We start from the raw sequence: 24803 nt of genomic DNA on the forward strand, positions 1-24803 counted from the left end.
TACTTGTACAACTGAGAATCATCAGTACACTTACCACAAACTGGGATGACCACTCCTAGTAGTTTCATATATATACTATATAAGATGAAGAACAACATTCATTGTGTTGGACATGCCCCTGCCTCTGAGTCATGGTGGAGGCAGTGATTCCTTCCCCCACTGGCTCCCAGGTTGAGAGAAAAGAGAGGAGGAGAAGGGGATTTCTTTTGTTCCTGGATCATCCAAATAGAGGGAAGGCAAAATGCCTCCTAACCACAGCCTCAACTTGTTTCCCTAACCGGACCCACAATTCCAGGAGCCGCTCCCTTATGACAATGCCTTCTCATTCACAACTATCACTGGGGCCAACACAGAATCACAGTAGACAAATAGCACCTCTATCTTGCCAGAAATCAATTTCAATTGTTCTTTCTCATCCAGACCTTCCAAGATCTAAAGATCTAAAGAGGACTTTGGCAACATTTCCAGCATGGCTCAAAATCACAATATAAAACTGAGCATCATCAGGATATAATACTATCAGAGTTTAACCTGCCAAATGAACTCAAACAACTTCAAACGGAAGGAAAAGGAACCGATCCCAACAGATCCCCACAATGAGGCAACCATCAGATCAATCTATTGTTTTCTACCACCATTACCTGGAATTGCCCAGTGAGGAAGAAGCAAAACCGCAGCAAATAACTCCAGCTCCCAGAGACCATCCAAGAGGATACAATGGTTGATGGTATTGGTGGTGTGCCTTTACCTTTTGACTAAACCTAGGGACATTCACCAACTGTGTATAAAAACTAATAATGCAAATTCATTTTTAAGATCAAGTTTGATGTGGCTATAGACACTGACTGTGAATCAAATAACCAAAAGGAAATCTATAGACTTGTAACGTTTTGATTGGTCTTGCAGAAGATGCTGCTAATTGTAGAATCATTTTTCCTCTTGAATGAATATACCCAATGTGATTTTCTATAGCTTTTACAATACAGGTAATCCTCATTTAGCAACTGCCTTGTTTTAGTGACCATTTGGAGTTACAATGGTGATGAAAAAGTGATTTTATGACCAATCCTCATATTTATGACCTCTGAAGGTCTGTAAAGCAAAAGAAAGCTGAAGTAAGATCAAAAGCACAGTCCGGTTTTTACTTAACAATCACTTCACTTAACAACTGACTTGCCAATTGTGGCTGAAAACAAGTACTGCCTGGACTAACTAGACGGGGTGTAAACTCCACTGATTTTACTGTACATCTCCAATATCCTGCTGTCTTCTAAATATTTTCTACTTCAGTTAGTGCCAACATGCCAATGGCAAGGGATTGTGAAAGATGTTGGAAACATCTGGTGATCACTAACCAGGCACCGCAGATGTGAAGGAAAATTATTCTTTGATAGGCCAGATAACCCGTTGTGATACATAGTTTCATGCCCTGTTTATTTCAGCTAGGATGTAGAGCAAGACCTGATTTAATCATGCACATTACGTTATATTTATCTCCCAGGAAAGCAAATGTAGAAGAGAAGCGAATGTGTTCTCTTTGTGTACTGTATAAGGGCTTGGCTAGCCACTGCTTGAAAAAAATACACCCAGTTCAAAGGGATCTACAGTATTTGTTTTCTTATGAGAATATGGGTTTTATTAACTGTAGATAGAAGGTGTCAAGAGTATCTAAAAACAAGCAAAATGCATCTGGCACTGGCAGGAAAATTAAACTTGTTAGCCCAAGCTACTTAACAAAAGCAGTATGGTGAACTTACCCTATCTTGTATTTCATCAAGGAATGTCAAGGTCACCACATATTCAGTGGTTGTATATGGCAGAAACTCAAGTTTAAATTTAGCATCATTTGCCTCAGCAAGGATGGTGTTCACTTTTTTCTTTGCAATTACAGGAAGCATTTCATTAATAACCTAAATACAAAAGAAATCATTAAAAGCGGTGGACAGATTATAAAAGGAAAAGTTATATTTAGACAGAAATTGACTTAACATGACTATTCTTCAGTCAAGACTACGGAGCTACGGAGCTCATAATGAGTAAGTACCACATCATGATTAAATGGACATAGGTGACTTTGGGTCAGTCACTCTCTCTCAGCTCAACCCACCTCATGTGGTTGCTGTGGGTAAAATAGGAGGAGGAAGGCGCGTTGGATATGTTCGCCACCTTGAGTTGTTTGTAAAAATAATAAAGGCAAAATAGATAAAAATTTTGGTTCATGATGTATTAAATTGATGACAGAATTTTGCAAAAGGTCTTCTAGCTATTGGAAGTAGAAGTCAACGCCGACCACACGCCGAGGGGCACCCCTGATGCCCCTAAAACTATTTTTAAATGATTAAAATAGCTAAAATGGTGTTTGATTTCAAAATTGTGGTAAGATCAACATTTTTTCAGGATTTTGTTCAAGAATATACAAATGTCATGAAATTGCAGTAGCGCACGAGATCAGGTGAAATTTCAGTTTTTCTGGAGGGAGGGATGCCCAGGCCATCATAGGAGATTGCATAATAGGATGACTCTACTCCATAGCATTTTCTTTCCAAGGTTTTCCATGGAGTTCAATGCACAATAATTTTGAGCCAGTTATTCCGTCTTAACCCAACCCTTAACCCCAAGGTTATTGGGGGGGACTAAATGGAGGAACATTTCTATTAGGTTCCAAAGAAAAATTGGGATATAAATGCAATCAGCAATCAATCAACCAATAATCCATATATCCTTGATGTTACATTGTCTCTCTCACACACACTTTTTTTTCTGGAAAACCCCCCTTAGTATGCAGAAACTTTCTTATTTTTATATTGGTCTCATTTCATTTCTAATCTGGCATGGGAACATTAAAACTGAAGTTAAAGGGCAATGTGGATTTACCTCCAAACAGCGCTTTGGTGATGGAGTTAGTTTGTCTTTCAACTTTTTAGCGTCAATGAGGAACAAACCTAGTGGTCTCTTTTGTTTTATTGCCAAAGCTTCTTTGTGTTGTCTGTGATATTTCTCCAGTTGTTCAGCAAAAAATTTAACATCTGTTTATTTTAAACAGAAGGATACAGTTAGTCATTTACAGATGGCTTGGGGAAAAAAAACTACTGTATTTCCTCATGGGAAAGAATACAAATACATTTCCCCTTTCTATTTAGAAAAAAGATTTTTTTTTTAGTGATGAACAGAGATCATTCAAAGTGGATTATCTTCTCCTGTCTGGTCTATAGAGAGTTTTTACAGAAATTAACAAATGTTTATTTAGCACGAAAGCGGCCACTCCCAATTCCAGAATGTTATGAAATCTAGATGCAAACTATCTCCTCAGCTCAGTAATACAATTTTATAGAAGTGATAGGCTTTTAGGCCAGCCATATGCTTAACAATAGCATATTCCATTCTGTTTTGTAAGTGTTTCTCTGATAAAACATCTGGAAAATGCGAAAGCTTTTAACTTTTTTAAAAATGGTGGCTGTAAAAAAAAATGGTACTGCCTCTATGGAATATTCATTGCCGATTTCGTGAGATTAACACATCTATTACAACTGGGAAGAGCTTTGGATTGAAAGGTACAACAGCACTTCAGAGAGCAAGCATGCTCACAGCACAAAAAGGTATGAGGGTGAAGGTTCATTCTCCGAGCTTGTGGGTTGATTTCTGAATGTTTTGTTACCAGGCTAGGTAACACCTTCAGCAGAGGTTAGGGCAGGGGTAGGCAACCTTTGCTCTTTTATGACTCATGGACTTCAACTCCCAGAATTCCCGAGCTCAGGAATTCTGGAAGTTGAAGTCCACGAGTCATAAAAGAGCCAAGGTTGCCTACTCCTGGTTTAGGGGATGTCAGTGTCTGTGTTCTTCTGTTTATAAGGGCTTCAAGTGTGGATGTGTTGAGTGAGGGTTTTGTGATGGGTCAGGTGTAAGTCATCAGTGAGTCTTGTGTTGGGTAGGATATATCAGGTCAGGATCATTGGGAGGTGAACTGCTGGTGGGAGGGGGGGCTTGTGTGGGTTGGTTGAGGGTCAGTGCTATCTCTAGCTGGTGATTCTGAGGGGTTCGTGGCTGGTTGTAGGTCGATGTGTCTGTTGATGGAATTGCTTGCGGAGTGCCAGGCTTCGATGAACTCACGAGCGTGACGGGTGGCAGCATGGCCAATGATTTTTGTGTCGCTCCAATCGAACTGGTACTATTTGGTGTCGGTGTGGGTAAAGATTAAGGATAAAAAAGTATCTATGGAGGGATGTAAGAAGTCAAGGAAGGCAAACAACAAAAAGGATGTTGTGTCACTGCAGTGCATATTTCATATTCTTTTCATCATGAAACTTAGTGTAAACACCTATGTGCAGCAACGTTTCGCAATTCCTTACAGTGGTTGTGACTTTTTTGTGGATTGCAGTTTCCAATTCCAGTATGATCCTGGGAAAAGGCTTGTTTTCAGATTGATGCTTCAAGTATACTCTGTACCCTCTTAAGCATCATTTTGCCTTTGAAGTGCAATTAACTTCTAGTGAATTAAAGAGTTAGAAAGAATGTAGAATTATCTACACTACACACACTTTGCATGCCAGGTGCTCTTGGAATTAGCCAACCATTCTATAACAGAATATTGCAGTCTCCCTCTATTTTTAATCAAATTCAGTTCAAAAAGGAAACCTAAAGTTGACAACTGGTAGAGAGAATGTTAGATTTCGTAGACAAATATTAATGGATCTAACTATGGTCTGAATTTCAGACAATAGTGATCCAAAACACAGTGAAGCAGATTATTAAATCGTCACATGTACAAGTATGTTTTAGAAAAATCCCTTTTGATATTTAGTGGACATTCAGCTTAAAAGATACCCCTTGCCCCATTAAGCCATTAAAGCAAGAATTTATTCTTTGTGTGTGTGTGTGTGTGTGTGTGTATGTGTATACAGGCACACACTTTATCTATAATCCTTTAATATTTATGTCATATGGAGAGCAGTTTTGGTTTAGTGATTGAGGCACCAGGTTAGAAACCAAGAAATTGTGAGTGAATAACTTTGGGTCAATCCCTTTCTCTCAGCCCAATTCACCTCACAGGGTTGTTGTTATGGAGAAAAGAGGAGGGGGAAAGAGTATTCAGTATGTTTGCCATCTTGAATCATTTATAAAAATAATAAAAAGCAGGATTAAAAAAATATTTTAAAAAACATTAAAAGTTCATTACTACAGAACACTACGCATTAACCTGCCAAATTTAATTATGGATGCACTCACAAATATTTCCATTTTAACCACTATATCATACCACATATAGTCAATGAGCAGCTACACACCACTCACAGCTGCACAATGCTGAATCTGATGTATCTTTGTCTAGGGCCGTTTTGCAATGCTAACGTAGTAGCTAAAGAGACAGAGACCATCTTTTAAAGGGCTGTTAAGATTGGTTTAGGTACAGTTGCCTTAGCTTTATTTCAGAATGTAGTAAGAAAACCTTACCATGGAAAGTGAAAAAGGAAGCCTCTTTTCCTTTTTTAAAAATATAACATTTTCAGATAAATAAAAATAAGATCTCCTTCAAATTAAACTTGACTCCTAGTGACTTTATGGAATTGCATGTATTTCAGGCAACACTACGTAAGTCACTTCTCATGTTTCTTCTGGGATGTTCTGATGGTCATCCCACAAGGTCCTGCTTAACATTTCCAAATTTGATCAAAGTTGGCTAGATGCTGCCACCTACAGTAAATAAACTTGTTTAATGCCACATTCGGGGGATTTTCTATAATTTAGATCAGTGTTTCTCAAACTTGACAATTTTAAGGCATGTGGACTTCAACTCCCAGAATTCCACAGCCAGCATTGCTGGCTGTGGAATTCTGGGAGTTGAAGTCCACATGCCTTAAAATTGTCAAGTTTGGGAAACACTGATTTAGATATTTCAAATGTCTACAGGCACAACTCACTCTGTTAAGAAAATGATTTTCTTACCAAACAGGGCAAAAAATGTAACGGTGAATGCTCCAACAGTGGAAGTTTTTAAGAAGAGACTGGACAGCCATTTGTCCGAAATGGTGTAGGGTTTCCTGCCTGAGCAGGGGGTTGGACTCGATGACCTCCAAGGTCCCTTCCAACTTTTTTTATTATTATTATTATTATTATTATTATTATTATTATTATTATTATTATTATTATTATTATTATTATCGATCATCGCACAGTCAGCCAGATGTTCAGACTGGATTTGGCATTTTGTCTACCTATCGAGTCCTTACCCAGGACTTGGGATAGGCAGATGTGGAGGTTTGATGGTATTACAGATATCGTCGCAGGATGGAAGCAGTTCCTAATACGGCTGCCTTTTGCAATTGACTAATAGCGAATTTGTCAATGCCAATGGTGTTCAAGTGGTGCTCCAGTTGTTTTGGAATTGCACCCAAGGAGCCTATGACTATTGGTACTACCCTTGCTTATTATTATTATTATTATTATTATTATTATTATTATTATTATTATTATTATTATTATTATTATTATTATTATTATTAAATATTTACCAGGTTCTTCTTTCTTCAGAGCTTGCAAATCAAGGCTTTCATTTTCTCTGAAAAACAATCGAAACTTTTCAAAAGTAGCTGCATATATGTTTGCTGCGTCAAATGCTGAATCAATTGTTTCCTAAAAAATGAAAAAGATATTTAAATTATTATAATCTTTGATTAACTTCTATCCATATGATGGTTCTATTTCATTTCTTCAATTTTATATTTTGCACTGTCATTTATTACTAGGCTGTGTTACCCTTACATAGGAGCAATGATAGCAAGCATATAAAACTAAGTTGAAATGCCTACCCTAAAGGAAGTAATCATGACGCTAGCTTGCTATTTACTACCAAATTGTTTTTAAGAGTAGAAAGACAGTAGTTCAATAGAGTTCAGTAGGCCTTTACTGTGCACTGTTACCAGAGAGATCCAGATTTAAGGACTCACAACCATGTTGCTATTAGCCAAGCATTCTTACTCAGCTTAGCTTACTCGCAGGATTGCTGTTGTAAAGATAAAACGAGGAGATTCTCAGAAAAAAGTGAGATATAAATGAATATGTATTAAATAGAGTAATGTTCTTGAAATATAATTATATTAGGAGAAACTGTACAACCTGCATTTAATCAGATGTTTATTTTTTTAGAACAATTCTTAAAAGATGTGATCTTCAGTTGAGGTGAACCTAAGCATTACCCAAATCCAACATTTTTTTTAAAAAAAAATATCTATTAAGTTTTCATTTGCACTTAGCTTTTAAGGAACACCTAATAAATGCATTTCATAGTTAATTTGACTCCACATTGTGGTGTCCATTACCAAAGCTGTAAAGCATGCACTATTCTTTTTCTGAGGACTAAACTATTATTAATTACCTAAATAGCAGTTATAGATAATGGAAAAGATCTATCAACACTTCTTGCTATGGTATTATTCACAGCAAGGTGAATAATATTATTCCAAAACCAAATTTGTGTTGCAAGGAAACCTCTCATTGACACCAATGAGCTTTGACTATAATCATTATCGCAAGCCACCAAAGCAGCTGCAATTTGCATTAACAAATCTCCCACTGTTATTAGTGGATTATTACTCCAGTATTGAATAAACCCCACAACTGTTGTTTCCCTTTTGCATGTATTAGACCAGTGGTTCTCAACCTGTGGGTCGGGACCCCATTTGGGGTCGAATGACCATTTCACGGGGGTCGCCAAACAACGCAGTCCGCCATTTTTTTCCCCCTTTTCCTTAGCTGTGCTACTCCCTTTTATTCTATTGGCTTTTGAAAGCCAATAGAATAGACTCTCTTGAATAGAGGCTAATTCTATTGGCTTTCAAAAGCCAATAGGAATTGTCCAGGCTGTCTCTGCCCTGCTGAGCCCGCCAAAAGTCCCATTCTGCAAACGGTGCTGCACCAGTTGAGTAGTCCTCGACTTACGACCGGTTGAGTAGTCCTCGACTTACGATTGGTTGGGGGTCGCGGCATTAAAAAGGTTGAGAACCACTGTATTAGATAGAGATAATTTGATTCAGAGAAATTTTATTAGCCAGTTTATTTTGCCCACTGACTTTCCATAGTGTCTTCCATTCATTTTAGATATATAGATATAGGTATATAATAGCTGTTGTAAGAATATCTGTAAAATTTATTGATATTAGCACTTTTCTCAGAGAAGAAAAGGATTAGGAATGGAATAAGTGTGAAGCCACCTATATTGGGCAGCAGCAACATAGGAAATATTGGAGGCACATGATAACTTTAGGGACAATAGCAAAGGCATCAATTCATACCATATGGGAGAAGACAATAGTAAATCCATTCCTTTATTTTTGCCAAAAAACCCCACATGGATAGAAAAACTAAATTGATAGATGATGTAGTGCTGGATGATAGGCCCTTAGGTCATTGGCACTCAACATGCTACTGAGGAAGAGCTAAAGATCTTTCAGAATAGCAATGGTGGTGATAACATAACTAGATTAAAGTCTTTGGGATGTCTAGTTGCTGATGTTGCCATATGAGAAAAGAAAAGCCAAAGGTTCAAGATAGAATTACGTTTTGAACATAGAACATAAAAAGCATGAACACAGTATAAGATGAAATGAAATGACTTTAGGCGTAAGTAAATTGAGATGGACTCAGTCGGAGGTTCACATTGTTTATTACACAGGACACGAAAAACAAAAAAAATGTGTTATTTTTATATTTAGGAAGGGCACCGTAGGAATAGTAATTGGCTATAATATAATAATGTAATATTTATTAGACCTAGTGGGCAACACTTTATGCCCAAGTTTATGCCCAAACCACCAATGCAGAAGAACAGATTGATTATGTCTATGATCAAGTTCAATTTAAATTTGACATAACATGCAAGCAAGAAGTGCTGTTCTGTGATTGGAGACCAGAATGCAAAAGTTGGAAACATTAAAGAGGAAAATGTAGTTAGATTGTATGGCTTAAGAAACAGGAGACCACCTTAGCAATTTCTGCCAGTTCATAGCTGACCCTGTCTTCAAACAACCAAAATGACTCCTCTATACTTGGACATTATCAGATAGGGCTATATAGAAATCAAATTGAAGATATTATTACTAAAAAAAGGAGGTGGGAGAGCTCAATTATAGCATCCAAAACATGGTCAGGTGCTGACTGTGGAAAAAAATTACAAACTGCTCATATGCAAGTTCCAAGTTAAGCTTAAGAAGAAAAAAGTCAATCAGTTTCTAATATATGATCTTGAGCATATACCCAGCATTTTGAAGGCGAACATAAGGAATTCCGTTGAAGTCATGATTCTCCTTGATATAGAACCAGATTAATTATGGAATGAACTTAGGTTATTAAGGACAAAGGTGACCGCAATAAATGAAGAAAGCAAACTGGATGTCAGAACAAACTGGAATTTGTCAAGAAGACTCAAAGTCAAAAATGACTCAAAGACAAAAATCCCAGAAAGAAACTTAACAAGGAGTTTCATAGACCTGTTAAAAGACACAAGTAGTATTATAACATATTTAAAGATATTGAAGATGTAAACAGGCGTGGGAAAACAAGAACTTCCTCTGAACTCGGAAGGAAGTTCCACATTCAAATTGGAGGTGTCAAGGGATGGCCCTAGACAGATAGCAACCAATTCAAAGGAGAAGTAATGACAAAAGTAAGGTTTTACACTTAGGCAAGAAAAATCAAATGTACAGGTATAGAGTAGGTGTAACCAGGCTCAAGAGCAGTAATTGCAAAAGGGATCTTTGAATCCTAGTAGACAATCACTTAAATATGAGCCGGGAGTGTGCTGCAGCTGCCAAAAAAACCAATGAAATCCTAGGCTGCATTAACAGAGGGATAGAATCAAAATCATGTGAAGTGTTAGTACCTCTTTATAACACTTTGGTAAGACCACACTTGGAATATTGCATCCAGTTTTAGTTGCCATATTATAAAAGAGATGTTGAGACGCCGGATATAGTGCAGAGAAGAGCCACAAAGATGATTAGGGGGCTGGAGGCTAAAACATATGAAGAACGGTTGCTAGTCTAGTGAAAAGAAGGACTAGGGGTGACATGATAGCTGTGTTCTAATATTTGAGAGGCTGCCACAAAGAAGAGAGAGTCAACCTATTCTCCAAAGCACCAGAAGGCAAAACAAGAAGCAATGGATGGAAACTAATCAAGGAGAGAACCAACCTAGAATTAGGGAGAAATGTCCTTACAGTGAGAACAATTTATCAGTGGAACAGGTCGCCTTCAGAAGTTGTGGGTGCTCCATCATTGGAGATTTTTAAGAAGAGATTGGATAGCCATTTGTCCAGAGTGGTATAGGGTCTCCTGCTTGTGCAAGGGGTTGGACTACGAGACCTCCAAGTCCCTTCCAACTCTGTTATTTTGTTATTCTGTTAATCAATCAATCAGGTCTGAAACTGTTACTTGAATACCTCTGCAATATGAAATATTTAAATTTATAAACAAGGGTGTTGTGTACCTTTATTTGTAGGATAATATTTTGAAGATGTTTATCATCTTTAAACATTGTTGATAAGCTTGGTCCTTCACCACATGTTTTTTCTTCAATTTTGTTGTTAATAACAGGACGAGTAAAGGCATCAAAATATTGATCGGGAACAAGGTTTGCAACAGATAACACAGTTGCTTGAAACTGAGACACAATCTCTGCCATGGTATCCTGTTTGACCAAACAGAAGAAAATCAGTTAAAATGTTTATGCTAGAGATGAAGGTTTGCATAGCATGTTCAGAGCTCTTCACATAAATACCGTTGAATCTTTCACTTTGAATGCTAGGTCTCTAGTTTTCTATTTTAAACATTTTCACTTCTTAAAAAAGAATATGAAGACTGGTTTTTTGTGTGTATTAAATTACAATAATAATAATGCATAAAACATGAATGCCACCTAAAATTGAAATACATTTCCAAAATTCATACGTAATACTAAAGCCGAATCAAAATCAGAGTCACATTTGTATAGTGTCACTGATAGTCATGTTAATAAATAATAAGTTAAGTGCCATGGCTATTCTATGTCAGTGAACAAGTGGCAGGGCTACCCAGAGGTTTTTATTTTAAACACAGTCACCCCTGAATTATAAACTTGGAGTTTTTTCTGTTGCAGGTTATGTACTTTTCTTTCCTTCCTAATTTTCACAGCATCTTTGTCATTGCCAAAATGCCTTCAAAGATTGCCTTTTAAACACTGCTAGCTTCATCCCTGTTGTCCTACACTAATAGCAATTCAATTCATTAAGAAATAATATGTTGTCCTTGTTCATTATGTATTGTTTGAAAGTGACCATACTTCTCAAATATTCTGGTCTGAGTTATTACTCAGTTTATCAAGTTATTTCTAGGCACTTTCCAGCCTAAATCTATACCAGTCGAGAATTACATCTGACTCATAATTATAAAAATTACTTTTTCAAGTACCCTGTGTGCCATGATTACTTTTTTTTAAATGGAAATCTTTTTAAAATTAAATGAACTTTAACCTGGAACTCTTCCATAGTTGGTTCAAACAGCAATGCATGGATCTCTAAAATTAGCTCTACAAGAAACATTGGAATGGATGCCTCCTCTTCCTCTACAATCACTGAAGTAGTTCCCTTGAGTAAAAAAAGAAAGAAAGAATTAAGTTCTTTTTTAAAATTAGACAATGAACTGAAACTCTAAAGTCCTTCAACCTAAAACGTTCCCTGTTTGCTAGAACAGGCATCATTTTGAAGCAATGGTTCAGATAGAATAGGCCAGGGGTAGGCAACCTTGGCTCTTTTATGACTCGTGGACTATAACTCTGGGAGCTGAAGTCCACGAGTCATAAAAGAGCCAAGGTTGCCTACCCCTGGAATAGGCACTTAAGCCAGAAAATGGTCACTGGCCCAGGGCAACTGCATATTTCAGTTAGGAATGTTGTTGAGAGTCTTTCTTTTCTTTGACCATGTTGCTTTTTGTTTTAAGGATTTTATTTAATTACACATTTTGTGCGGTTTGATAGTCAATGTTTAATTCTTACCTTTGAATCAGATCATCCTGATTATGAGGAAATTCAGCTGTTTTTGTGCTCCTTTCTCTTTTGCCATATCATGTTGTATTCATTATTTTTAAATTGCATCCTTTTACAAAAATCATTTAATATTGATACTCATTTCTTAAAATAATGTTATCACATTTTTGTCTAAAATTGACATTTTTAATCAGACCTATCCATTTTCTCAAAGTGAATATTATTTAACTATTGGCTAGGATTTGCAGAGACTTTTCTGGATATTGTTCAGCACTAACATACCATTTCTTATGTTATAAGCCTTTACACAGAACTCTTTGGATTATTTTCCAGTTATAAAATATACTGTATAGGTAAGTTTCATTAATTTCCATTGATAAAATAGATTCAAGAAACACATTTTCACAGGATATGAAGTCAGGAATAATATATTAGATCAAAACAAAATGTTTGATAATTGATCAATAGAAAACAATGATTTCTGACTTAAACAGTAAGTTTTCTTTAATTCTTGATCAACAGTTTGAACATCTCACTTTGGTCAATATTACCTTCTTCTCCACAACTTCAGGTGCTACTACATCTGTATTCCATGTTTGGATAATTTCTGCAAGTGGTGTCTTCTTCAACTTATCAGTAAGATAACGCAAAAGAGCAGCAACAGATTTAACTGCCAAGATGTGCATAGTATTTACTATAAGATAATCAGCAAGACGAATAAAGCTGGGAAGAAACATACAGGTTAACAATGCAATACAGATTGCTGTCTTAGCATAGTCTTAGCTTTAATGAGATTTTGTGTGTGTGTGTGTGTGTGTGTGTGTGTGTATGGGGAGGGAGTTCATGCAAAAAAAATTATTAAGAATATGCTGGCTTGCCCAACATTGAAAAAGAAACACTATCCTGACAATATCAAACATGGAAACTACCGTAAATCTGAAGAATAACAGCAATGGCAAAATTAACACTATACAGTAACAGTATAAATTTGAGATTAAATTTAAGCAAGAATGGTTTCCCTGTATATTAGATTCACACAACAAGGCAAATTCATTTGCTTAAGAGTATGATGTAACACTCCCCTAGGCAGTTTTAATGTGCAATTTGTGAGTGCATGCAAAGAGGGCTGAAATATTCCTTAGATCTTGGAATAGCATGATGGCGCAGAGGTTACAATGCAGTATTGCAGACTAATTCTGCCGACTGCCAGTAGTTCGATTCTCACTGGTTCAAGGTTAACTCAGCCTTCCATCCTTCCGAGGTTGGTATAATGAGGACTCAGATTGTTGGAAGCAATATATTGACTCTGTAAACCGCTTAGAGAGGGCTGTAAAGCACTATGAAGCAGTACATAAGTCTAAGTGCTATTGCTATAATACAAGATAGCATTCAGAAGAGACATAGCCATGTACTTCCCTGATTTACTGGGATATAAGAAGGAGGACAAGTAAAGCACAATCCAGCTTGCAAAATTCTACAATTATAGCCTATAACAGTGGTGGAGAACCTATGGCCCGGGTGCCAGAGGCGGCACTCAGAGCCTTCTCTGTGGGCACGCACGCCGTTGCCCCAGTCCTAGACCTTCAGCTGGGTTTTATAAAACCTTTTTGCTTTAGGCCTGCATCGCCGTGTGCAAAAAAAAAAAAAAAAGGTTCAATCAGTCAAATTCTCATGAGGAAAAAAAAGATCTTGCAAAGTTGGAATTGATTGATTGAACTTTTTAGCCCCACTCACTCTGTCATTACCACCACAGCCATGCCCACCCAATGGACCACACCCACCCAATGGGCCACACCCACTCGGCGCTCGACAATGCACAAGTGGGTTTTGGGTTGCAGTTTGGGCACTCAGTCTCTAAAAGGTTTGCCATCACTGGCCTATAATAATAGTCTTCCCACAAACCCCATTTTCCAATCTGGTCATCAGATTATTTATAGATGCCTGTCCCCTATGGTTTTTGCCACCGCTTCTGATCTGACGGAGGGGACATTCTCCATGTCTCCTCATGGAATAGGATCATCTATTCAAATGGCTTTGAAAATAATAGAATAAGAGAGTTGGAAGGGACCTTGGAGGTGTTCTAATCCATCCTCCGGCTCAGGCAGGAAACCCTACAGCATTTCAGACAAATTGCTGTCCAATCTCTTCTTAAAAGTCTCCAGTGTTCTGGAGGTAAGTTGTTCTGGAGGCAAATCGTTCCACTGATCAATTATTGTAATTGTCAGGAAATTTCTCCTTAGTTCTAGGTTGGTTCTCTCCTTAATTTCCATCCATTGCTTCTTGTCCTGCCTTTAGGTGCTTTGGAGAATAGGCTGACCCCCTCCTCTTCGTAGCAGTCCCTTAGATATTGGAACACTGCTATCATGTCAACTCGGTTCTTCTTTTCATTAGACTAGACATACCCAATTTCTATAATTGTTCTTCATGTTTTAGCCTCCAGTTCCCTAATCATCACTGTTGCTCTTCTCTGCAATCTTTCTAGAGTCTCAACATGTTTGTTTATTGTGGCAACCAAAACTGGATGCAATATTCCAAGTGTGGTCATACCAAGGCATTATAAAGTGGTACTAACACTTCATGTGATTTTGACTTTATCCCTTTGTTAATGCAGCCTAGGACTGCATTGGCTTTTTTGGTGGCAGTAGCACACTGCTGGCTCATATTTAAGTGATTATCCACTAGGACTTACCACTACTGTGCCAAGTACCACCTATTCAGTAAAACAAGATTACATTATGTAATTTCAACAAACAAAAAACAGCAACAAAATTCAAAACAAAGGGCCAAGGATAGCAAGCAATAAATAACATTGTCTAAGTTAAAGCGATAATTTAACATTGCTTTAGCTACCACTAAAAATGTTCCAAGATATTGATTTCTGTTTCATACTCGCCAATATATTGGTTATTCTTTTATATTGCTGAGAAACATAAATAACACCGAGATTTAATGTATGCAGTTTTAAATACAACAAGGAAGGAATGGACTATAATTTTCACATTTATATTTTCACCATTGTTATTAAGGATCAGCTTGGTTTTTGATGGAAGGAGTACTGAAAGAAATATTTACAAAATAGGATTTAAGGCCTGTGATTTGATGCCTACGACTCAGGTCACATAGCATGTTAACCCACAATCAGATGTTTGTTTCTGTTTTCACAAGATAAGTGAAGCTAACCTAAATTAGCATACTTTTTGCAAGAAGTACTTTTGCTATTTTACATCTACCTGTTCTAAATTGTAAGAAAGATATTATGATAAGACACCCACAGAAATGCTATTACTAACCATGTTAGCCTTCCACACTGAGCCCTTTTATTGGCCTGTTCTGTGTATGTCATTCTTTCAGGTTGTTCGACATACAAGTCTTTCTCAACACGAGGAACAGTGGTTCCTATCAAAGCTTCTTTTCTTGTTGCCATTGGTACCTGTTCTGAGGAAAAATATATGTGCAAATTGCTGTAATTATTCCAGGCACAAAGCTAAATGGTACACTTACAGTTAAAGAAACAATCTATCCATAAACAGATAAAGCTACAATTAAAAAAAAATCTATTTCCTGTTCTAAGATTTGTTTGACTTAGAATGGGAGGCTTATACTGGTCCCTGTGAGGTTTTGCAGAGGCCACTCAAATGATTGGGACTAATACAAAGCAAAGTATGGACCCAGACACATAAATTCACACTATCTTCCCCGTTGCATATTGAGATTGTAATGTTGGGTAATCCATCCTTTCTTCTCATAGTACATAAATTCATATCCTGATTCTGCTTTATTTTTATTTTATTTTTTCTATTCAATTAGATCCACTTCTCTGAGATTTTTTTGGCAAGGTTTTTCAGGAGTGATTTGCCACTGTCTCCTTCCTAGGGCTGAGCGAAAGTGTCTAGCCCAAGGTCATCCAGCTGGTTTTGTGAACTAGAATTCACAATCTCCCAGTTTCTAGCTTGATACCTTAACCACTAAAAACTGAAATTCTCAAAGTTCAAATGTTGCAGGAAAGTACAATTATTTCAAAATTCAATGAACTTTCCAACCCCACTTATCTGAGATAAAAGAAATACACAGACTCTAATGAAGCATTTAGAATAAAGATATAAGCATTATTATTTATTGTTAATATGGCAGTTTTGTACCTGTACTTTCAATAGTATAAAAATAATCATCAGGAGTGAAACCAGTTTCAAGCAATGCAGTTCGACATGCACCTCTAACCACTTCTTTGGCTAATTCTCTGAATTCTGACAAACGAGATGCCACCTAAAATTTCAATGCAATTACATGTAAATAATTATTAAATTTCAGCTAATATTATTTATATAGAATCTTGAACAACTGAAACATAACACTCACATCTTTCAGCTGACTGAACTGAGTACCTTTAAACTCTATCAATGTATATATATAGCCCTTTTCAACTTGACAAAGCACCATGTCACCAATTCGATAACACATTTCTTGGATGTTTAGAATTGCTGGTCTCAAACACTGCAAAACAGAACAAATGAATAAGACAGAAAGAAATACTGTGTACATTTTCTAAATAGTAGAACAAAAGCAAATTGATTGGCTCTCATATTTACACTATACTCGAGACAAGTTGTAAATCACATGGTCACATCTGTTCTTTCTACTTTTGTCTCCCATTTTTTTCCCATATCATGATGGACTAAAGGGATCTTGGCATATTAACAGAGAAGTTGTCCAAATTGACTTCCAGATGTGTATAGTTGATGGGTCCTGGATATTAGTGTCTCTCACCGAGCTCCCATATATTAAAAGCATTGTCTTGACTACACAGAGCTATGCAAAGTCTTTGTAATCATGCATTATCAAATATACAATTTCAGCAAAAGCCCATATTTTGTTGCTGCTTTTTAAAAAACAAATGAAAAAAAAAACCAGCTTTCCAATTTTTCAAAATAATAGATTTTCAAATTCCATCCAAGGAAAAGATGCTACCAGTACTGTATTCACTAAGGAAAGGAAGGAGAGGCTGTATTTTCCAATAATTAAAAATATTCTCCAGATAGAAAAACTAGATATCATCATCAGCCAGTTTGGTCGAATAGTTAAGGCACCAGGCTAGAGATCAGGAGACTGTGAGTTCTACTCCTGCCTTGGGCATGAAAGCCGGCTGGGTGACTTTGGGCTAGTCTCTCTCTCTCTTTCAGCCCAACCCACCTCACAGGGGTGATGTGGGAAAAATAGGAGGAGGAAGAAGTATTGTGTGTGTTTCATCATAGCATCCCAGCTTCCTTAAAAACTGTTCCGTGTGCACAAATGGATCTTTCTGAGGAGCACAGAAGCAGATCAAAGGAATTATTGGGAGACAAGAGAATAAGGGGAAAACTTCCCCTTTGCATTAACAGGCATTTCTGATAGTTCAACTGTTTTTCTGTTTGTAAAATGTTTCTTTCTGTGATGAGAGGGAAAAATTGGCTCTCTTCCAGAAATAAAAATCTCTGTGAACTTTTTAAATTATGAGCTTTATTGACTTTCCATACTAACTAACCTCTAGCAGCACTAATTCAGAGCTGTGGAACTACAGCTATGTTAATATCAATCTATTTCACACTAGGAAACTACAGTACACTGTAAAACATTTTGATATTAAAGAGTAACGCCTTCAAAACAATACAATGCTTTTAGATTATTCAATGTCCTTCACATGTATTATTTCAGTAATAAAAACACAATACATACAGCATTAACGATAAATAAATTCTTCTGTAAAGCTCGGCGACATGAATTGATCTTTTTGCAGCGGACGTTCTTCCTCCATACATTAAATGACTTCCATTTGCGAAATATAGCAAATATAGTAATTTTGATAAGTGCCCTATGATAGACATATTCTTGCTCCCAGCGTTCAAGTTCCAGGTATTCAACTTCTCCATTGCATGTATGAATAACTGCTTGTGGACTAATAGTGTAGTAGTCATTTTTGTTAATGCAATCATAGCTTACAATTCTAAAAATAAATACAAACATATTGCTTAATAAGATAAATTAATTACCAAGACTTGAATAAGCAGTGATGGACTATCTATGTATGGCTATTCTGTGCCTGTAGGATATAGAACCTGATAGAATAATATCTGTTATTTTCAGTGTTCTTATGTATTCAAATTGCCATTCCATATTACAGGTTTTGCTACAAATTTATTAATTTTCAAGGAGGAATGGTGGCAATTAACATAACTTTTTTTTTATCATGGCAGGACCTTTTCTGACACAATCTGGATAACAGAACACGTTGCATTGTTCCTTTAATTATTAGATGCCGCCTTAACCCACCAGATTTAGATAAAATCTATGACAAACTACAATGGCATGAAGCCAAATTTTTATTTATCCAGGATGGAGTGGAGTGATTCAGAATGGTGCCGGTTCCAGCTTCAATGCAAATGAAGCTACAGCAGATATATTTCCCACCCATCCAAACTTTAGTTGTTCACATGAAAGGCATAAATCAGGGTTTCTAAATGCATTAATACTCAATTGTCCCTGCTCAATTTTTGTACAATTTAGCATACTTCATATTTGCATTAAGCTCTATCCTGTATCAAAGTGTTGTTCCACTTTGCTAAAAACAGTAATATGACAGCAACATCTGTTCTCTCCTTGCTGGATTAGGGGACAGTATATTTTGATCTTAGCAAATCTTGTTCTGAATCTGAATATTGGGTCATGCTCTGCAATGAGTGAAGGTTCCAGTTCATGCCTACAAAGTATATTACATGATCTCTGCATTGTTCTAGTGAAATGACAGACATTTTCTCCCCATCTCTTACAGCAACAGACTGCTAATTTACCAGAGTATTTAAGTTGTCTGAATACATGATTACTGGGTATACAATAATTGTCAATCTATGCTGGTAGTTGGTATATTAATTACCTGATAAAACTATATTGTAAAATGTACATTTGGCATACTGTCTTTCTATGTTGCCACAGCTGTTTGAAAAAAATCCCATATACATTCATGTACATAGCCTATATCTTTTGAGTTGTATACATTATATAACTGCATTTTAATCAAAATTTAACATTGTTCCTTAATTGATAATTTCATTTAACTTTCTCCTAAGGAAAAAGACACAAGCTTTCAAATTTTAGCACCACGTCTATGTTAAAACATATACATATAAGAAAAATATAGAAATTAGATATAACTATATTATTTCTGTGAGTATGTATATTAACCATCAGTAGAACAGGAGATTGGTATTATAAGTGGTAAATCTGGAATTCATGTTAAACATAAAATTGTTATTTTTTTACCATATAATTGCTTCAACATTTAAAGGTAACTCACTTCAGGTTATATGAGTCATACTCAATTGATGATTTAGGCACTGCGGGAGTCAAGTACAGAAATCCTAGGTTTTTGTTTTCACATATTATTCTTATAATCTGTAGAGGCTCCGTAATATTAGCTTTAATTACTTCTTCTGGATCACTAAATGCACGTAAAGGTGGAGTCGAACTCGGTTTGCAAGCACTTGTCTTTAATGCACTACGTGGTTGCTTAGGAGGAGTTGGAATTCGTACCATAGCACTCAGCAGCTGCAATAATAAAGGAAAGGAATTTATGTGTAACTCAACTTTTCTTTTTTAAAAAACGGTTCTATTGATTTCCTGGGTTTTTTGAAAACCCAGCATCATCTTGTAGATTCTTAGGAGTATAAAATCACAGATTTACTGCATAATAATAAGATTTACAACTGCTTCCCTAATATTTTTTTTAAACAACATCATGGTTTATCACTATATATTCCAGCATAGCAATGACTATTGTTCTAGCAAGAAACACTCTTCCTTCAGAATGGTTTATAAAAGGATGGAAGCTTTCCTACCTAAGTTAAATTAACCAGAAGTTCTGCTTTCTTCTGTTGTGTGGAAACTAAATTATTTCATTCAAGTAAGTGTGGCTTGGAAGTGTTTTGAAGAAACCATATTCAGGTATCCATTTCAGATTTAATGAGAAATTTTATTATCTGAAAGCTGCAGTGTTTCTGAGCTCTTTGTTGCAATCGTGTAAGAGGGCCAGATAACCTGGATTCCTAAGGCAAAGCCTCCCTCCACACTCCACATTCACAATTCAACTGGCTCAATACCTGCACATTTCTTTAGTGCTTACAGTTTTGACAGAATAGCACTCTACCAGCACTCTCAGGGATGTATTTATTTAATGCCTGTTTACTGATAACATTTGTTTACCACCTGAAACGAGACAGTCTCTAAATTGCTTACAGAATTTACACATAAATGCATGGCAAGTTGCTATAGTAATTAAATTGTAATCCAATTATGCTACAGTTTAATTCATGTTAAATAATAAATAATACATTAAATTGATTGAATATGGCACTCCTTGTACAATTAAAACTTGAAACCTTCTGGAAAATCCATGTTTTCATCTAGCTCCAAGAGGCTCTAGAAGGTGTGGGGGGGGGGGGCAACTTTGCCTCAGAAGGCAAGCTATTCCAGGGGAAGAGAACTGCTACTATATAGAGAATGCTTATTGCAGAGCCCACTCCTGACATACTTTCTGACAGATGAGGACAATTAGTAGATACTACTTAGTTCTTCGGGTAGAATGGGCAGAAGCTACTGAAGAAAGGTGGTCCTTAAGATATTTAGGCCATAAAACCTGTATGGTTTAGTAGGTAGTGACAAGTTCCTTGAATTACCCTCAGAAACAAACCAGTAGTTAGTGCAGCTCCCACAGCAGAAGTGCAGCGTGGCAGTATCCTCCTTTTTATTTTTTTGTATTTAAACTTCAAAAACTTTCAACATTTATTTTAAAAATGTTAACTATGAGTTTACATAGAAGTTAAGTAGCAACAGAACAAAAAACTACATGTACTGCCATTTTAGATTACTACTACACAACAGTGGTATGAAGATGAGAAAAATAAGAAAAACAAGACTGCATTGGTCTTAAAGTGAACCTCCTTCAGCAGGCGAGAACCATTTATGGCAAGTTTAAAAGCAGCTTCAAACAAGGGAAAAGTACAACTGGCCATGCACACATTTGAACAACTCTGACATCAATAGGGCAGTGAAATCTCCTTTTATGTATTGTTTCAAATTTAAATAAGTGGAAAGTGACCTGATTTTGGGATATACAGTATGATGTTTTTAAAGCATGCTGAAAAAGTGAACACTGCAGCTTCAATACAGATATTTTATTAACTCTAACATGCAAGGAATGCCTTTAAAATTATTTTTGTTTGGAATCATAAATTGTAAGTGCCTTGAACATACAGATGGTCCCTAATTTACAACAGTTCTTTTAGTGACAGTTTGAAGTTACAACAGTAGTGAAAAAAATGACAAGATCGTTTTTCACAATTATGTCCATTAACAGCGTCTTGTGATCGAAATTCAGACACTTGGCAACTGACTCATATTAATGATGATTGCAGTGTCCGGGGTCACATGATCATCTTTTGCGACCTTCTGACAAGCAAAGTCAATGGGGAAGCAAGATTCACTTAACAACCATGTTACTAACTTAACAACTGCAATGATTCACTTAAAACTGTGGTAAAAAAGGTCGTAAAATGGGGCAAAATTCACTTACCAAATGTCTTGCTGATCAACAGAAATTTTGGGCTCAATTGTGGTCGTAAATCGAGGACCACCTGTATTTGATTTGAACGGAAGATTAAAATATTTAAATAAAAGTATGCATTCACAATTCATAAGGACAGACAATACCTGTCTTTCTTTCAGTTCTTCATGGAGTTCAGATGAAATTCCCTCCACCGTACCAGGCCATTTTCTTTTCTCTGCTGAAGTTGTAGGCTTTAATACTCCAGCTGCTAACAATTTTTCCCTGTTTTTCTGATATATATATTCAGGTTGTTTTTGGTGCTGATATGTTTTTAAGGCAGGCTAAATTGGAAATAAAGTAATTTTTAAAAAATGAATAACTGATCCACAGAAAGGTTTTGTACAAGTTAATAGACAATAAAATTAAATTCGATAAGCAGAGACCCAGTCATTGTTCTTTAATTGTGGATAGGGAAGACAGCATGTAATACTAGGCAGGAGTCTGATAAGTTGAAGAACCATGCTTTTGTTTTGCGTGGGTGGCATATTCTCTTAAAGCAAAGATTCATATTGCAAGTGACTTATAGCATTTTCTAAAGTCATCCAACCATCCTGTGTTAATAACAGTGATGAGAAGTCTTTAGTTCCCTGATTTTAATATGTATTAGGAACTTTATGGCTTGCCCTGTGTACTAGATTGGTTTTATCTCATTGGGTAAAAATTATTTACAAGGGTCAAAATTTCAGAGTTACAGAATGCATTGATTAGTCTTTCTTAAGATAACTATTGTAGATTGCAAGTTTAGGAAGTTTAGTTTTTCTCTAAGAGATCCATGAAATTTTAATTGTAAGGATCATGAAATTAACTTGATTAGGATTAATTTGACATGACTGATCTCTGTAATGTTTGATATAACATTTAATCAAACAGAAGAACTGTATTTCCTCAAACCTTTTTCTGATAAGCAATTGTCAATCTAATGTTAATCTGTTTTATATCCACATTTCAAAATTGATTAACATAAAATTGTAGCCTTAATTTCAATTTTCTCTATATAAATATAAGACAACATATCTGAAAAAAACCCACAAAAAATCAAAATCAACCTACTAAAGGTTCTAGCTTTATAGGCTGCTGCCGCTTTCTAGTTCTTTCTTGAGATTTTGTATTATGTTCAAATTTCAGAGCTTCAGGATTTGGTACCATCTGTTTTGGAGCCATGCTAGTCAGTCTACTTCTTAATTCATTTATTGAAGGAGAATTTTTCCCATTAGAAGATTCTTCACTTGAACTCTGATTACTTCTACTAGCTGTTGATTCCAGTGATGGGATAGAAGGTAATAAGATTCTTTTTGACATGGTGGCCTGAAAATAAAATATGCAACCTGTTTTGAAGTCTTAATATAAACAAACTGCCTTATAAACATTAACATGTAACCAAGAAAAAGGCAAATGGATAAGAATATAAAAAGAAAATACATATTGATATAACCGTGTTAGGCTCTAAGAAACATCATACTGTTAAAGTATCTCATTTTGGGGAGGGATCAAGATGCAGCATAAAATTATCTGTCTGTCTATTTGCACACAGGCAAATGATATAATTAAGTATGATTTATTCTGTTGAGAAGTTGAGCCCATGCCCCTTTCTCTATGCATCTACTTTAAATGTACTGACCCTGCTCTTCTGTGTGTCTGTTTCAGAGAAGGAAAGAAAAAAATGGAGAGGAGGAGGAAGAGGAAGGAAAGAGGAGGAGGAAAGCATAAGCTACCTTTGGGTAGAAGGATACAATTTTAATGATGGGACGGGAAAGGGAAATAGTTGGCACCCTCGATTGCCCCTGGACGAGGCAGTTTTTGGAAACCTGGGTCAAATGCCTTTTCCAAAAGGGATGTTGCTAAAAAGCCGGAGTAGCATCCTTTCGAGGCCGCAATAGTCGGAGCAGCAAAATTCCCTTCCTCTTTCCATTTTTAGTAAATAAGAGGGGACACCTGCGGAATTAACTGTCGGAGGAACTTACCTTTCCCGCCCAGAAGCGACAGAAAACTTCGCCCTCCAGAGAGTCCTCCCGTTGCCAAGCAACAGTCCCCTGTACCGCATCCCAGCATTCCCTGGGCGGGACGCGACGAAGCGGGGGGAGGGCCCGGGAAGAGTAGTTTTCACTCTGGTTGCTACGCGACGCGTTCCGCGTCTCACCTGCGATAGCTTTCGGTTTAGTGAGCCCCGCCCTCGTTTTCTCCCCCTGCTCCGCGCACCCGACTCCCCGCCGCCCTTCGCCAGCCAAGTCTCGGCTGTCCAAATTAGGCCACCCATTTATCAAAGAAATTAACGCTTAATCCTTGTCAGCCCTGCGATCCAAAGCATCGACAGATCTTCGGCATTTTTTTTTTTGCTGGATCTAGAACCGCTGCTCCGTAGGGACAGTCTGACTTGATGGAATAAATCTCCAAATACCCCACAGTATTATTGTCCCCATCTATTGTAAAGGCAGCGAAATAGATGGATAAAACAGCCGTCTAATCGGTTTTTCCATTAGCTCTGCAAAGCATCGTGCATTCTATTCATTATTATTATTATTATTTGGCTCTAAGGTTAAATGCCTAATTTATTGTGTCTCGCATAGGAGTTTCCAAGTTTAGTGGAGAAACTTTTTTTTGTTTAGTCTTACGTCGTTTGAGCGACATCTAGTGCCAGCATGATGCTGTACTTTTGGTTGAGCGCAGACCCGCGTCTTGTAAATGGGAATCTGCAAACGGTCGGAAAGATGTGGAAGAATTTTTTTTTTAACAAAATTTTATTAAATTTATATAGGTAAGGAAAAATAGGAACAATACAGGTATGGTAAAGGGAAGGGTAAAAGGAAAGGGGGAAGGGAAGGAAATAAGGAATTGGGGTAAAATAAGGATAGATACAATCACATATTTCAACAAACAAGCAACCGTCCAGATCATAAAAGTGAGTAAATATCATATTCAACCATTTTTAACAAAGCTTAAACTGTAACATATTAAAAACAATTAGTAAACAAATACGTTGATCTATTAAGTAAACACTACTAATAAAGTCTAAAAATAAAAAGTAATCCTAACAATCAAAAGTAACAAATGAAAATCAGTAAATCAGGAAAAGTAATCGTATCATCAAAATGTTAGTTAGAACTCAATTAGAAATGAGTCATCTATTCTAAAATATTAAATCCTTCGACTTCTAACATGTCTCTAA

The 24803-nt window shown here is 36.5% G+C and overlaps 1 protein-coding gene across 1 annotated transcript in view; it reads right to left on the reverse strand.

The window, feature by feature from the left end:
• The window catches only part of LOC120315406 (dynein heavy chain 6, axonemal-like), a 169826-nt gene extending 145986 nt beyond the window's left edge, over positions 1 to 23840 (reverse strand). The window contains exons 1-14 of the mRNA XM_039359700.1: positions 23602 to 23840; positions 22691 to 22945; positions 21745 to 21921; positions 19334 to 19584; positions 17719 to 17986; positions 16366 to 16500; positions 16149 to 16272; positions 15300 to 15444; positions 12561 to 12732; positions 11498 to 11611; positions 10477 to 10677; positions 6507 to 6627; positions 2875 to 3026; positions 1758 to 1910 (exon numbers count right to left, since the gene is read on the reverse strand). Coding sequence (XP_039215634.1) covers positions 1758 to 1910; positions 2875 to 3026; positions 6507 to 6627; positions 10477 to 10677; positions 11498 to 11611; positions 12561 to 12732; positions 15300 to 15444; positions 16149 to 16272; positions 16366 to 16500; positions 17719 to 17986; positions 19334 to 19584; positions 21745 to 21921; positions 22691 to 22939 — 2262 coding nt within the window. The 5' untranslated portion in view covers positions 22940 to 22945; positions 23602 to 23840. The remainder of the gene's footprint in view (positions 1 to 1757; positions 1911 to 2874; positions 3027 to 6506; positions 6628 to 10476; positions 10678 to 11497; positions 11612 to 12560; positions 12733 to 15299; positions 15445 to 16148; positions 16273 to 16365; positions 16501 to 17718; positions 17987 to 19333; positions 19585 to 21744; positions 21922 to 22690; positions 22946 to 23601) is intronic.
• Positions 23841 to 24803: the final 963 nt, after the last annotated feature.

This window comes from Crotalus tigris, unplaced genomic scaffold (genome assembly GCF_016545835.1).
Source record: "Crotalus tigris isolate CLP2741 ecotype Arizona unplaced genomic scaffold, ASM1654583v1 scf7180000019100.1392032, whole genome shotgun sequence".
NCBI classification, from domain to species: Eukaryota; Metazoa; Chordata; class Lepidosauria; order Squamata; family Viperidae; genus Crotalus; species Crotalus tigris.